Source organism: Syngnathus leptorhynchus, chromosome 8 (assembly GCF_054491065.1).
Source record: "Syngnathus leptorhynchus isolate UIUO chromosome 8, UIUO_Slep, whole genome shotgun sequence".
Classification (NCBI taxonomy): Eukaryota; Metazoa; Chordata; class Actinopteri; order Syngnathiformes; family Syngnathidae; genus Syngnathus; species Syngnathus leptorhynchus.
The window spans coordinates 2,952,492-2,968,373 of NC_141202.1; the positions used below are offsets into that span (position 1 = coordinate 2,952,492).

General features: G+C 40.8%; 2 protein-coding genes across 7 annotated transcripts in view; one reads left to right on the forward strand and one right to left on the reverse strand.

Moving 5' to 3' along the window:
• Positions 1-15,882, reverse strand: part of adam22 (ADAM metallopeptidase domain 22) — a 31,671-nt gene that overhangs the window by 4,463 nt on the left and 11,326 nt on the right. For 2 of the 6 annotated variants that reach the window (XM_085917583.1, XM_085917582.1), the window contains exons 5-24: positions 14,645-14,727; positions 12,973-13,039; positions 6,729-6,789; positions 6,579-6,655; positions 6,194-6,268; positions 5,850-5,921; positions 5,004-5,170; positions 4,810-4,894; positions 4,606-4,696; positions 4,374-4,425; positions 3,017-3,116; positions 2,815-2,886; positions 2,452-2,697; positions 2,326-2,376; positions 1,553-1,800; positions 1,367-1,486; positions 1,127-1,295; positions 949-1,060; positions 343-433; positions 30-83 (exon numbers count right to left, since the gene is read on the reverse strand). In XM_085917583.1, coding sequence (XP_085773709.1) covers positions 30-83; positions 343-433; positions 949-1,060; positions 1,127-1,295; positions 1,367-1,486; positions 1,553-1,800; positions 2,326-2,376; positions 2,452-2,697; positions 2,815-2,886; positions 3,017-3,116; positions 4,374-4,425; positions 4,606-4,696; positions 4,810-4,894; positions 5,004-5,170; positions 5,850-5,921; positions 6,194-6,268; positions 6,579-6,655; positions 6,729-6,789; positions 12,973-13,039; positions 14,645-14,727 — 2,093 coding nt within the window. Of the gene's footprint in view, positions 1-29; positions 84-342; positions 434-948; positions 1,061-1,126; positions 1,296-1,366; positions 1,801-2,325; positions 2,377-2,451; positions 2,698-2,814; positions 2,887-3,016; positions 3,117-4,373; positions 4,426-4,605; positions 4,697-4,809; positions 4,895-5,003; positions 5,171-5,849; positions 5,922-6,193; positions 6,269-6,578; positions 6,656-6,728; positions 6,790-12,972; positions 13,040-14,644; positions 14,728-15,882 lie in introns of all 6 variants that reach the window. The other 4 variants (XM_085917588.1, XM_085917587.1, XM_085917585.1 and 1 more) reach the window with 4 other exon arrangements.
• On the forward strand, positions 7,354-10,158 carry cldn12 (claudin 12). Its single transcript, XM_085917599.1, has 3 exons — positions 7,354-7,502; positions 8,185-8,442; positions 8,514-10,158. The coding sequence occupies exons 2-3, from the start codon at positions 8,224-8,226 to the stop codon at positions 9,339-9,341; spliced, it is 1,047 nt and encodes a 348-aa protein (XP_085773725.1). The 5' UTR covers positions 7,354-7,502; positions 8,185-8,223; the 3' UTR covers positions 9,342-10,158.

The following is a 15,882-nucleotide window of genomic DNA, read 5'->3' on the forward strand; positions in this document are numbered from 1 at the left end:
AATAGAGAAATAAAAAAAAAAGAACAAACCGGCAGAATCTTCGGTGAACCTCCGACTCCACGAAGCATCTCCGCTTATAACTCCTGCGAAGAGGCGGAACGTTACTCAACACTGGAGACACAACTCCTGCCGGAAATTTGTTGCATCATCTCCATCAGTGCACGTAGGTTCACCGGTCACATTATTAGGAACACCTAACGCAGTGGTTGCCAAAGCATATCATATAATTATGATTTTAAAGAGACAGTAACATATCTGGCCTAAGTGTTGACAGACAAAAAAAAAGTGTCTTATAATAAAGTGGCGCTTGTTAAAAGAAAAAAAAAAAAAAGTGTCACTCACTTGTAGCACCAGGCCGTCACAGCCAGGATGAGGGCGAGGAAGAGGATGGAGCCGACGATGGCGCTGATGATGATGTTGGTACTGCTGATGCCTGTCGCATAAAGGGATTGTGTGTTTGTCTTTTGTAGTTTGGAGAAATTCCAGGACCAACAAAAAGTGTACAACGGGCACACTTGGCAGGGAGAGTGTCAGCGGAGAAAAAAGAGGAACAAGGGTTGAACCACTTTTTTCCTTCTTTCTATTCTTAAAGGAATGGTAGGGTTCTCATTCGAGGAAGAAGAACAACAAAAAATCCTCAATTCATTTGAATTTGGGATGGAAGGAGGAAGAAGGAGGAGGAAATGACAAGCAATAAAAATCTAACCTCAAGTCACTCCGCCAAAGTCATCAGCCTGTCAACAAAGAATGTGTGCGGGGAAAAAAAGAAAAAAAAAAAAAGAAGAAAAAGCAAAACAAAGAAATGAATGGCCGATGGACTATTAACAAAAAAGCATGAAATATTCCAACAGAGCAACATCTCAATTTTTTTGAGGAAATCAAAATCAAATATGGATGGGAGGAGAAGAGTCACCAATTTGATCAATCGCCAGGAAGGGTGAGCGTTACCTGAAACGGACGCTGTGGGTCCCACCACCAGATAGCTGAGAGGCGACGTGGAGTTGCAGTCGTCTCCGGCCCAACCCAGGTAACACGCACACTTCAGCTCATTGCTGCACACCTACGCCCACAACATCATCAATAACACGGCATCATCTTTCCCATCACGTCAATATCGGCTTTGTACCCCGTGTCCCGAGCAGACGCTTTTATCGGTGGTCCCGGGGCAGATGCTGAAGTTGAACTGCTGGATGGGGAGACATTTGTGGTTGAAGCAGATGCGATCCGTCCCGCAAGCGGTACCGTCTTCAACGTAGCCCAAGTCGGTGTCTCCGTCGATCAACACGTGAGCGCCGCTGACACGCCAAAACACAAAAGGCGTCAATTTTGCCGGTTAGGTTTAGAATTCCGTGCTCGGGTGGCGGACCTGCAATCCAGAGAGGCGCTATGTCTTGCTACGGAGAAGGAAGTTAGACCTCCCTGAAGTTCTCCCAGTCGTGGAGCAGGAGAGATATTGGAGCATAGGAGGTAACCGCAGTGAACGTCCCTGGAATATGAAAGTATAAATAAGTACACAAAGCGGGAATAAGCGTCAGAGGTAGAGAAAACGTACTGTTTGTTACACTGGATCCAGGTGTCTTTGTCCCGCCCACAGTTGCCTTTCTCGGTGCCCTCGATGTTGAGCTTCTCGTAACAGAACTTATCAGCCGCAGTGGCCTCTGGATGGGAGAGCGCATTACGTGCGGTGGGTGAAAAATGATTTGTGAACCGAGACGAGGATGTCGTATGAGACTTACTCTCTCCCCAGATGTACTTGCACTGTTTGTCTTTGGTTTTGCATCTCCCGTTAAAGCAGCGCCCCTAAAGAAGAAGAAAGAAACGATATATATTTTTGGTTGATTTATGTTCTTATTTTTATTCACATAAATATTTAATACAGCATTAAAATAGACTTGGATTTTTTCCTATTGTGAGTTTTCTTATTTCATTTAGATTTTTGTTTATAAAATTCAGTTAGTATTAAATAGTTTGTAGAACAAGTTTTTATTCTATTTTTATATTTTTTTATTTAATTTGTTTATTTTTTTATTGTTATTTTATTTTATATTTTTTTAATATGAATAATTACAAGTTTTTATTCTATTTTTATATTTTTTTATTTACTTTGTTTAATTTTTTTATTGTTATTATTTTCTTTTATAATTTCTTTCTCCATGAGTATTAGCCTTAATTCAAAACAGTCAAGATGTGTAAATTATTATTCATTAAAAAAAAAAAATATTAAAAAAATATTAATTTAATTATTTTATTGTATTATTTGTTTTCTCCATGTGTTTTAGCCTTGATTTAAAAGAGTCCAGATGTGATAAGACCGTCTCATCTCACCTGGTCTTTTTCGCACGTGTAGCCATCCATCTTATGCACGTTTGGCGGACACTGCAAAAAAACGAGACACGCCTCCATAAAGATCCGTTTGATATTTGAGCAACTTGATTTGTCAATTCTGCTCACCTGGCTGGAATTTCCCGTGCAATTTTCGGGAATGTCGCAGTCATTCACCGCGTCTCGGCACACGACCCCCAAGAATTCCATCTGTGCGAGCATGAACGACATCACGATGTCGAGTAAAAGAAAGCAAAGGTGGGCAAGTGACTCGTTTCCAACCTGGCAGTTATTGCAGCAAAGTCCGTCGCTACATTTGGAGCCTTGTGTCAGCGAGCATTTTTTACAGCAGTTCTCGCCCTCTCTTGCGCATTCCTGTTACAAAACAACAGCTTTTTTTTTATTCTTAGTACTAATTCACCCAAACATTTGCTTTTTTTTTTTTTTTTGGGTTGCCATTTTTGTGGTTCTATGTGGCTGATGAAAACTCACCACTGGGCTGCCACAGTCACATTCCTCCCCGGACTCCACAAAGCCATTACCACATTCAGGAGGGTCCAGAAGCTGAAGATTAAACAGAATTAAAAAAAAAAAATGTAAATAAATAACCAAAATAAAATAATAACTCAATAAATGTAATAAAATAAAAATGACCTCTCTGTGATTTTAATTCACATGAATCTGAGTGGCTTACTTTGAGGGGCTTGTCGAACAGACAGGTTCCTCCTCCACTGTTGAGGAAGTTGTAGTATTCCTCCACGTTGCAGTCGGAGAACCTCTTCGGCAGGTAGAAACTGTTTGGCACAACCACAGTATGTATATACAGGCCCGTAGCATAAATGTCACCCATTTGTTTGCAAAATACTGGAGCTCCTTTCTACATTGTTACACAACTAGCGTGCTGTAGTTTGTCAGAGTAATGAAGCATAATGGATGTGGAAAACTGCAACTTGGACAGTTATTGTAAGATGATTCATCTTATGCGCTTTACTCCCAAGAATGCTATCGATAAAATCCTGCAGCAACTGGGACAATCTCAAGTACGTTATTATTTGCTTTTATCGAATCTATAGCCGCTTCTCGTAATTACAAATCATTGTTGGAAATATAAAAGATTGCTACTTTTCAATCTATCTTTCTCACTTTTTCCTTCTCTCTCATACATAGAGACGGATACTCATCCACACATAGAAGATAAACCTGTGAAAACAGAATACTGAGAGGAAAGGAGTTAGGCTGTTCGGACATGCAGGCGCTGTGGAGTCAAAAGAAGATGGCGTCCATGAACATGGCGGAGCTGGCTTATTGAATACATTGAAGTGTCTGAAATACCACTGAGTTGATTTGAGAAGACAAGTGCTCTGTCACGTGACTGACATTGCAGACAGTATCAATCGACTTACACATGGACAAGAAATGGAGACGTGATGAAAAGACCAAAGTGAAATTACCGACATATAAAGTTCGGGCCACGACATTAGGTACACCTCGTTTTGATTGAATGCTTTTGGAGTCAGCATGATTCACAAACTGAATTGTTTTGTTATTAGGTATCCCTAATGAAGTGTCCACTTGATGGAGACTAGAATTATATATAGATGAGAGTTATTGTTCAATGAATTGATGGCAAATACAGTCGGTATTGAACATCAGACTGTATTTGTTTCACATCATTTGAACAAACGGAGACGTTTGCTTGTGATGGCTGACAACCATTTTGCCAAGGCTTTGGGGTCAGAAGAGCATAAGCAATGTTCTAGTCAGGTTTCTGCTCACCTGCTGTCCCATTTGGGATAAAGGAAAAGCGCAACAAGTTTTTAAGAAGGGAGTATTGACATCAACGCACAACACAGAATCACAATGACACACAATGTTACACGTTTTATTGGCGAACGAACCGCTAGACTTCAAAATGTAGTCATGGGTTGCCACCTAGTGGTGGCCTTTATAACTGCAGCAAGTCTGCGGTATGAAATGACTGCTACCGTTGCGATATTTGTTTTGTTTTTTGGGGACTTTTAGTTCATGTCTTCGAGAAAATTTTTACCTACCCAACATCATCCATGATGCAGCCTGACCAACGATCGTCACACTTGCACTCTCCTGAAGAAGACATCAAAAAATCATTTATTCATTTATTTATTATCATTTCAGATCAGATCATTTATATAAAAAAAAAAGTTCCATATCTTGAATTAGAGAAAAATCGGTGAAGAAATTGTGGTTGCACGACAAAATATATCAAACGGGTTTTAAAGAATCAATTTAAATAGGACAAGGTACCATTAAGGATTCTCTTCTTATCCGAGAAGATGCCAATGTTCTGCCCCAGGGACTGAGCCAGCGTTATGGCCATCTCATCTGTTTTTCCATACTGATAAAGGGAGACAACAAAAATATTGGATTACAATCTGAACATCATAAATCCAGCGGTCACGATTAGGATGCTGAGAGAAATAAACATGCCATCAGATGCACTTAGCTTACCTCATTGACGCCTCCCCCTTTGGTGAGGGAGCAAACTCCTCCCATGTAAGAAGCTCCGCCCCAGCTGCTGTGAAAACGGTTCCCTCTGATAATAGACAAATTGAATTAACGACAAGTCTCTAAAAAGTAAGCACTGTAAACAAACAAAAAAAAAACACGATGAAATATACAACGATGAAGATAGCGCCACTCACGAGAAGAGGTGGACAGAGTCGCATCGTTCCTTGATGAAATCCTTGCGGTACTTCATAAATTCCCTCAGGGTCACCATGGGGTCGTCGTCAATGTTGAATTTGTTATCGGTGGACCACGTTTCCATGGCGATGAGCACAATGCGCGTATTGAGTTGCTCCTTGAAAATCTGGACAAATCAAAGATGATATTGAAATGCTTTCAGTGAGGTTAGCAAATTTTTTCTCCGGGAGGACCCTACAAACAAAAAAGGAAGATATCCAGACATGAAAATAATTCATCTTATTCCTAATCCTAATATTCATGCCAGATAGAAATGAAAATTTAGATCAGCAGTGAGGATTTATTATTTTTTTTCTCCCCAGTTAGGGGTCGTTTCAGTTTCCTAGTCGTCCGAGGGGCAAAATCTGATGACGCATGATTAAGTCTGTTTCGTAACAGTTGAGCTGAGGTTTCCTTTGTTTCGAAGAACTGCATTGCAGCCCAGCTCAAATGCATCGCGATGGCTGTCTGCACTTTTATGACTTGACACAGCTGCCATCGGAGCCGTGGAAAGAAATTCAACGCTCACATGGAAATCAATGGCAACTTTATATGATCTTTTTCAAGGGCGAGACAAAAAAGCTCGACCTTTCCCGAGCCGAACTTCGAGAGGCGATCGGCTTTCGGACGGTCGCGTTTCCATAGCGAAGTACGGAAATGAATGATCCAGAAGTAACATTCATGCTAGCGGAGTATTCATGGAAGGCTGGTTAATGGTTGTTTGAGTTAGAAATCAGCGTGGTCAGCGCCGATAGCAGGAAGTGCTTGTGGTGAGCTTTGCCTGAGAAGATCAATAAAGTTCTTACCATGTCAGCCATATTGACCACTGACTTAGCATAGTTATTGGTGTGGCCCACGGAGAGGCGATGCTTCTTGTACTGGAAAGGGACAACCAGAAGAAACACATGAATGAAAAACATCATCTTGTGCAACTTCATTTGAAAATATATCAATCTAAATGTAGTTTGCTATTTTTTTTAATTATCATTAGACTTGATTTTAATATTTCAGATTAATTGATTGCAATGAGAAAGTGCAATGAGATTGTTTTTTTTTATTTTATATATATCGCTATTATTTCCAAAAATTATATACATAAAATGAAGTCAAGTCAGAAACCAAGCAAACATGTACATATTCCAATACTTACCATTAAATGGTCATTGATCACCATCAACTCAATGTATTTGATCTCATCTTCCACACTCCGTGACATGTGTGATGCCTGAAAATATTATTGTTAACAAAATATCATGTGAAGCTTGGCGACAACAAATCAGGTCACAAGTGATGAAACGTTGCTTTGCTTCTATAGATAAAGTTTGCCCCCCCCGCCCCAAAAAAAAACAACAGATGAGGGGAGTTTTTAGGGTATCTAAGAAATGATGATGACGCACAACGTAAATATTTCATGGGGAGGAAGTGGAGGAATGTGAAGAGCTGCTGAGTGGGAGGAAACTCTTCTCCTTTTAGTTTTGTGAACAAAAACACATAAGTCGGGATATCACTGGCTAACAAGCTAAATTTCTTTATACCTGTCTCTTTTTTCTCCTGTGGACAAGTCGTGAACCAGGAAATGGTGGAGTGGGGAAGGGCGGCTCAGGAAGGTTACCTAAAGGAGGTCATTGATACCAATGGTCATATTTAAAATCAATGACTCATTTATTATCCGCATCCAATCTTACCGTTGAGGAGGTCGTGAAGGCCATCGGGTCCTCCATTTTTGTATATCAAGTGGACATCACTCTGAAGACAAAAGAAAAAAAGCAGATCTTAAATTCAAATCTCAAAACTATGAGGCACTAGGATATTTATTTTCAGTGAAATCACTTAACCTTTGCCCAAATGAAAGAAAATAATTTTATAATAACAAGTATGAAGAGGAATAGCCTGGAAATAGCACAGTTAATGAGAACCATAAACCTGTTTCAAGCCAAGGTGAATATATATTGGCTTTTTTTTTTAAGTACTCTTTTTACAGGACTCTAATGGCCTTGAATCAATTTTACAACTTGAAATTGAGTCAATTAGATGTCTCTTTATCCCAAGTCTGTGCCTATTGTCCCCGAATAAACTGTTTTTATTTAGTTCCTTTTATATTGAATTTTTTACAAGGAGGCTTTCTACAAGAAACGATGTAAAATTAACAACAGTAACATAAGTCAAATTCCCACCTCATTGAAATGTCAATTACAACATTTCAGGATATAAAACACTCAATAATAAAACTAAATTCCTTTCTTTTTGCGTGCAGCGTGATGACGTAATATTAGTCATCCGCCTGCGAGACAACAGTTGGGGAAACTCCACCGAACAACTTCCTGTTTACGCCTCTTATGCTAATGCTAGCTAATATATTTCAATCGGACACTGATCTGCATTGCTGTAAAAAAAAAAATGACCCGATGTGACATACAGCAACCTTCGACGTAAACACCACCTGGCTCTTGGAAAACAAGGTACGAACGGAGTAGTTCCGACGCGCCTGAAAGTCGATCGCGACCGTGGTTAGCATCAAAGATGTTCAAAGAGTTGAAGACTCAACAGGTTGCAGCGGTGCTAACTTGTTAGCAAACAGCTAGACTCAAGAGTCGCGTTCGAGATAAAAAAAAAAAAAAAAATGTTTTAAAATAAGATCACTTTAATGTGTCATACCTTAAAGGGTTTATTTATTTATTTGAAATTAAATGCAGTTTAAACAACTTGAAGTAACCACTGTATGTAGCTCTCATAGCGTCTGGTACTCGCTGTAAAAGTCAAATGACAGAGCTCGATTTAAGGGAAATCGATTGTGTTTTGTTCAGTGGGTCCTGGTGCACTTTCCCAGCAGCCTCCGCCCGCAGAAGCCCTGTCACTGTTTGCTAATGAAATGAGAGCATTGTCTCGGGAGCTGTTGATATTAGGTCAACTACACTGCAGTGAATAGAAATACAAGAAGGTGGGCCACAAAGATAGGTCAGCCTCTTCATTACTGTTATTTTCCCATAAGGTGAAGCAATGAGTTAATTGGATAAATTAATCAAAGTTTATTTCTGTGGCGTTTTTCTTTTTGAAAGCTTTGCCCCATTGACGTGCACTAACAATGTGGCTGGAAATAGAATGAACGATAAAAAATACAACTGGAGCATATTTCTTCAACAGGCCCTTTTTCCTTGGCTGCCAAAAAAAAATCCAAGCACAATGTCGTGCCGGAACATCCACGCCACCAACGCCTTCGCCTTCATCATCGCTTTTGTGTCAGTGGCCGGCTTGGCCGTGGCGGCGTTGGTCCCTCAGTGGCGCGTGACCCGACTGGTCACTTTCAATCGCAACGCCAAGAACATCAGCGTATACGACGGGCTGTGGACAAAGTGCGTCAAGCAGGACGGATATTCGGGATGTTACTACTATGACGCAGAGGTACGTTTGCTGGAGTTGCCACTTTGTAAATCCGGCAGCCCAAATGCTAAATAGGCCTCTCTTCTTTGCAGTGGTACTCCAAAGTGGACCAACTGGACCTGAGGCTGCTTCAGTTCTGCGTGCCGGCGGCTCTGGCTTTCGGTTCCGTGGCCCTGCTGCTGTGCATGGCCGGGATGTGTAAAACCTGCTGTTGCTCCGACAAGCCCGAACCGGACATCAAAAGCATCCGCTTCTTGGTAAACAGCGCCGGCTGTCACCTGGTGGCGGGCGCGTTTCTCTTCCTGGGCGGCGCCGTCGCCATCCCGCCCTCCATTTGGTTCCTGTTCGGCACCAAGGAGCTCAACAGGAGATACGCCAACATTTTCACGGACGGCTTTGCTCCATACGTGTCCATCGGCTGCTCCGGGGGGTTGATCCTGGCCGCTTTGCTCATGTTCATGTGGTACTGCATGTGTAAGAAGCTGCCCTCCCCCTTCTGGTTGCCCCTTTCTTCTATGCCCTCCTCGGCGTCCACCCAGCTGCTCACGGCCAATGGATTAGCGCCGTCTCCCATTTACGCTCCCCAGACCTTGCCGCCTCAGGTGATCGACACGCAGCGTTACGTTCCCGCGCAGGGTTACATTCAAAGCGTGGCTGCCCCCGCGCCGGCGCAGGTGTACGTATCTCAGATTTCGGCTCCTGATGGTTACGGGTCAGAGGTGGGAGCGACCCAGGCCTACAGCTACGCGCCTTCTCAGAGCTACGCGCCTTCTCAGAGCTACGCGCCGTCACAGAGCTACGCGGCGTCACAGAGCTACGCGCCGTCACAGAGTTACGCAGCTAGCTACGCCGGCCGCCGCTACTCTACCCGCTCGCGGATGTCCGCCATCGAGATCGACATTCCCGTCGTGACACAGTAAAAAAAAAAAAAAAATCAAATCAATGTTATTCCTCTTTGAGAGGTTCCCCTTAAATTAATATGATTACTTTCTTAAGAGGCTGATTCAATTGCTGATGAAAGAAGTGAAGGATTATATGAAGGAAAATGAAAGTCGCAGAGGAGATGGGGAATTTTTTCAAGTTTTAGACTTTGCTATTTGAAAATTGCGTTCTATCGCATCACAGTGTCAATTTGAATTCGATTAATCGTTCAGCCCTGTTGTACTAAAATACATTTCCACCTCGTGACCACAAATGATGAGTGTGCGCCTACAAAGTAATACTCAACTGGAAAGCAACTGCCAATGATTTAGCGAAATACGAAACAAAAGGATTTACATTAATTGTGGCAGCACTACAAACCATCCTTCCTTTTTTTTTTTTTTAAATAATGTTACTTAAACATTTTCACACTGTATGCCAACTGCTGTTACATTGAATGTGGAAGACTTAAATTGCTTGTTATCACTACTAAAATACTTAGCATCGAATAATTTGTAACATGTGACGTTGAAGAAAAAAAAAACCTGCACTAATTGTGAGTACTAACGTGTATCTACTGTGCCAATGTTCCTTTTTGTGTTTTATGTCTCTGTGTCAACACTAATCTGAATTTAATTGTATGGAAGTAGAAGCTTGATGAAGTTCGAAACATTCCGAAACATGTTTTTATATATTGTTATAGTGACTTAATGAGCAAAGTTTTTGACATTTTATTTTGTTACACACCGAAGTTAACGAGTTGTTTTTTTTATACTTTTTTTTTCCCTATTAAACAAACTGTTATTTCAATTATGTTGTGTCTCTTACCTTCATTCCATGCAGTCTTAATTTGTAGAATTCTAAATTAGGAGAGGTTGTATGAACTACTAGTGGCCACAATATTAGGCACACCTATATGATTCAAAAGAGCTGAAAGTAACTTATTATACTGGGAGAACAGAAGTGCTTCATTTTGAAAGCTATTTCTAATTTGGTTACCTTGAGGGGACAAAATGCTCAATTCAATTTACATCACTACAAATTCCAATAATGAATAGCCGTGTCAATTTAAAAAAAAAAAAAAGTGCGTTCGGCTATCTTGAATGGATTTCATTGAACTGCTCGGCATCCCTAATGAATTGTCCGATGGGTGTACATGACTGTCAATCAAACATTGTTTTTCCCATCTTGAGCTGACAATAATGAAAGCGCTAATGTTGGGCCGCTCTATGATCTGATAAGAATCAATCTGTCTCGAGGGAAGGCAACATCGGCGATGAAGCTCTTACTTAAAATGCAGCTTTTCGCTCCTCTCATCTTTGAAGTGAGAATGTTAAATGAAGCAGCCTGCAGCACAACTATGCTTCTTTCATATCGGCTTTTTTTATTTATTTTTTTTAATTTTCAGCGGCCGATGATATTTAAAAGATTTAAAGTGCAACAAATGCCGGCTGACCACTTGTCTTCTTTGTCTTAGTCGACGAGAAGCACGTACGCAGCGTGTGGGCAATGGTTGGGGATTAAATCTCAAAACACAGATGGCTTTTCATATGTTGTTGGGCTAGAAAGAAGCGGGGGCGGGGCTTAGGTTGCCATGGGAGACGGCATCTTGCTGAAGATGCAGACGGCTGGCTGGCCGACTGGCTGGCTGGCCGGTGACTACAATGCAACCAAGTGTAAACATGCTACTTGTGAGTGCCCGAATGAGCAAAACCACAGGAGACCTCCCCCTCAATATTATCATCCAATCAGCTAAAAAATAAACCCACTTGGCACGTCAAGCAAGCACAACCTGCCCTCCCCCCCAAAAAATCCACCATGGTAACAGAACGTGAAAAAATTTCCATCCCCCCACATCCAGCCTGCTCGGGTCACATGATGTGCTTTGTCACCTCACAATTTACAAAAGCCAAATGTAGTGTTTCAACATGGCAAGTAATAATGGATAGAAAAAAAAAAGAATCCAATTGTAACAAAACTACAGTGACTGGAATCTTGAATGGAATTAATGGAAAAGCAAGCAAAATGTCTTTTTAACAAGAAAAAAAAGGCCTTTATAAGATTGCGTGTCATAAAGACAGGAAGCAATAACAAAATTGTTTTAAATTATAACTTAACATTCATTTGCCACATTTTTTGCTTTAACTAATTCAATGGACATTGTGCGGGTCTTCTTGGTATGCGCGCTGTGACCACTAGGGGGCAGTATACATAGTCAAGGACAAGGTGCATTTCAAACCCAGGGTAACTCAATGTGCATCCTAAAACATTTAAAGGCAATATCCATCCGTCCATTATCCATACCGCTTCATTTAAAGACAAAATACAGCTTTTAAAGGCAACACATTTTACCCTAAAAAGCTGAAACCTGAAGAAACCAAAATGAAAAACTCAAATTCAAGAGCATCTAGCATTGTCATCATTTTGCCTATGTCAGCTGACCAGCTGCAATGTTGTGCTGAAATGTTCTCCGAGGCACAGTTGAGCAAGCAGAGTTGTGGAAAAACCGACGCGCATATGGTATTTTATGCTTGTGCGTGCCAACGCTCTCTTCCCTCACACTATGCAACCCATGGGAACACCTGACAATATGCACCTGCTGCTTAAGTGCTGGCTAATGTACTTTCATGGTGCGCAAGCATGTCAACGTTAGACGTCGGCAATTTTAATTCTCTATATAAATGGACGCCGGCAGATTTCTGGAGACGTTTCTGCCAAGGCGGCAGACGAAATGGGGGGGGGGGGGGAGAACCAGGCAGATGGATTTGCAATATGGCCGACACGCCTCCTCCTGCTGTGATTTCTACTTTGACTTTAAAGCACGTCACAGCCGTCGAGTTAACGGCGCATCACCGACTCGATGATACTGACGGAAAGCGACGCGAACGACGTGAACGGAAAAGAAGGCTAGGAAGATTTCAGAGCAGGGGGGGGGGTGTTGAAACTAAAACAGGGCTCTAGAGAATATTCACGCAGTTCTAAAAACAAATCAAACCTCAGAGGAACTGGTAGTCTCATTTACTAATTGACTATTTGAGTCACAGAGGTGTCACCCCCTCCAGAACGAGAATGGTACCTCCCATCTCCATAAAAAACAGATGGACAATCGACGACATCATTTTTGAACATCACATTCACCTCCGCTTGTCCGCCGTTATCGTCCGACCTTGAACGTTTTGTGGCATGGCCATTAAATCTGTCATACGGGCTAAGTAAGGAAAAGCCAAAGTTCTTGAGCTCTTTTTTTTATATCTCGTCTCCTTTTTTGCTTATGAACAGCAGAACGACTTACTACATCTCCCGGATATTTTAATTAGAGCAGACACACACGGAGAATGTGAGTCTCGGGGCGTCTGGATGCAATCTCAAATCCGTCCTCTCCTTTCGACCATAATGCCTTTAATCGTTATTATCTAATTAGCGGAAGGCTCCTTTGTAACTGAGAGCATTGCTTTGTCCAGAGTTTGCTGGAAGATTGGCAAAGCCTCACATATGTAAGTGACTTTTGTCTCACGATCCTCTCAAGACAATATCCGAGCCCAGTTTCAAATCTCCTAATCCCGTTCAATCCCTCCGACCCGGGACGAATTATTCAATCAATACGTGTTGCGAAGAGATGTCGACACTTACGTGATTACCGCCGCTAGCTCCTCCGGGTTCAATCAGATACGTGTGATTGCCGTCAAAAAACATCCCGCTGAAAAAGAGCGAAGGAATAAAAAGCAGTTTGTTATTATATCGTTGGAAATCCAGATTCGATTACTTCAAATGAAAAATCATTGACGTAAGGTCATTAAAAGGAGCACTCTTTTTAAAAAGTCCTAAATGAATTTCTCAACTGTGCTGAAGGTCTTTGCCGTAAAGCCCAGGAGCACACAAAGTGACCGCGCCATGTCCGTTAATTAACTTTATCTCGAGCTTTTAGGAGATTGCCTGTGTCAAAAGCCGCAAAGTCGGGAAGGTTGAACCCGTGCGCGTAATCTGACTATTGCCTTTTAATCCTCAAAGTGTTGAAACGAGAACTAAAAGCGATCTAGTACGTATTTAGCATTTAGCAACCTAAATCCACATTATTCAATTAAATATGGATTTATAATATATTTAAGACATTTCTAAATGGTGGATGTAAATCTCAAACGTTTTAAGGCTCTTTAAAGGACATTTGAGACAATTTCAAAACAATGTCGTGGAGCGTGACACGGCAAAGTTTGAGGAAACACAACACTTGACTCACTGCCAAAAAAAATGCCTGGCAGTGATTGGCAGTTGTGGGACAGGCGAATAAAATATAGTCGGAACTCCGGTTCACACTGGAGCTTGAGAAACAACATTAAAAACAACCCAACTGACCTTGCAGGTCAAATTGGATGTTTGAAAATGTTCAATCCAATTTTTTCTCAAGGCTAATTTTGTGCACATTTTGCCATTGTAGCTAATTCATTGCACACGCCGGATGAATACGACATATGATAGTTATGCGATGTGTATTGGTATGCTGGAAACAAACTTGAACGATTTTCATCTGAGATGACTGCTGAAGTTGAAGAGCATTATCTGTCTGTAAGCAGTTGAGATCTATTATTGCGACGCGGGCTTAAGTTTCGCTCGTGTGTGTGTGTGTGTGTGTGTGTGTGTGCAGGATGTATATTATGGTAAATACCTGAGATGGTTTATGGGAAGTACTCTGAGATGTCTGACACACAAATAAATGGCGTAGCAATTCGATTGGAATGGGCAGAAATAATTAAAAAAGACAAATCGAATGAAATCCAATATATGTTATTAAATAGCTAAGCTTAATTGGGTTCGCTCCGAATTTGCGGGCGTTGATGAGTTAGCGAACGGTCGGAAATGTACTCAAAATGTCCTCAATGTCACAAAAACAAAAAACCGAGATGCAAATGATTGAATTAAATCAGAACATGTTAATTTTTCTGTTTGGCGATGAGTTATTCAATCTGCAATTGTCCAGACGTGATGACCAAACATGAATTAAAATGCAATATGAAATTCCCTCACACTTGTAATGAGTCACACCGCAAACGTGAACATTTTTGCGTTGGAAATTTATACACACATCCAGGTTTCGAGTGTTTATTGAGACCAGCCCAAAATATATCGACTAATATTGTTGTTAAATGTTTCTCAATCTAATTTTCCCTTTTTTCCCACCAGTAGCTACTAAACAGAGATGATTTGTACGACCTACCTAATTTCAAATGTTAAAAGAAAGCCGAAGCCGTCTCGATTGAATCAGCATTGATGTCATCGCTAGATGGGAATATGAGTTTGCTGAACTTACTGTAGGCCGTGACAAGTGGAGAGGGCGGCGAAGGAGTGAGGAATGTCTCGGACTTTCCCCTGGTAGTAGCAGTGCTCTCCTCCCTGTGAACACAAACACGGGATTACACATTTGCTTCGGACGTGAAATATATTTCATAGCAACGATGCCTAATCGTAATCAAGTCGTCGAATTGGTTATCAATTTTTACACAACAGTCAGTTTCAATTATTATTCTATTTTAATCACCATAATTAGATTTAATTTTTATTTACATATATTTATATTTATAATTTACATTGAATAATAATAATATAGCATTATTATAAAATATATTATTATTATTATTATTATTATTATTATTATTAATCACAATCAAGTCATCGAATTGGTTATCAATTTTTACACAACAGTCAGTTTAAATTATTCTTATATTTTAATCACTGTAATTAGATGACATTTTTATTTGCATATATTTATATTTACAATTTACATTTAATCATAATAATATATCATTATGATAAAATATATTATTATTATTGATAATTACTACTACTTGTCTCTGTCTCATCACCCCTCCCAACTTGAACGCATCTTCTCCGTCTTTACGTACAACCTTCTCTGGCTTCCCTGCAAGTAAACACGTTCATTTTGCAGAAGAAGAAAGTCTACATGGTCTAAGTGCTGGACGGGAACGTCTCTTCCTGCTTGCTTCAGCTATTAGTAAGGCAGGAAGCCGAAGTGACTCCCCTAGGAAACTCAGCTTTTATCAGGATCAATTACCGCCATGATGCAGCGCATAGCGACGCAGCGCACCGTAATACGCCGTTAAAAGCATGCTGGACATGCTAGGACCTTCCAACACCACATTCCTAAATAGTGAGTGCCATAGGGAAGCGGCAGTCCTTCAGTGATTCTAGCATATATATATATATATATATATATATATATATATATTTTTTTTTTTACTGATCTAGACATTTATAGACAATTTATAGTAGTACAAGTCAGCACATATAAAATGTTGTGTAGTGACTTCCTGGAGACACGGTGATAACAAAATGTCAAATGTGACCGATTCATTTATTTTGACGCGTAGCTGCAGGGTAAACGCGGAGACTAATTAAATATAATCGATTATGGCCTCGTTCCATTGAGGTGGGGGCAAGGGCTAATAATGTACACGCTGGCACTATCCAGACAGAAATTGAGCTATACTTCAGGAAGGCTGTCGCTATCGCCAATCATCCATTCTGGCT

Coding starts and splice junctions, on each gene's coding strand:
- cldn12 (XM_085917599.1), top strand. CDS start 8,224: ATGTCGTGCCGGAACATCCACGCCACCAACGCCTTCGCCTTCATCATC. Junction 8,443..8,513: donor GTTACTACTATGACGCAGAG/GTACGTTTGCTG, acceptor TCTTCTTTGCAG/TGGTACTCCAAAGTGGACCA.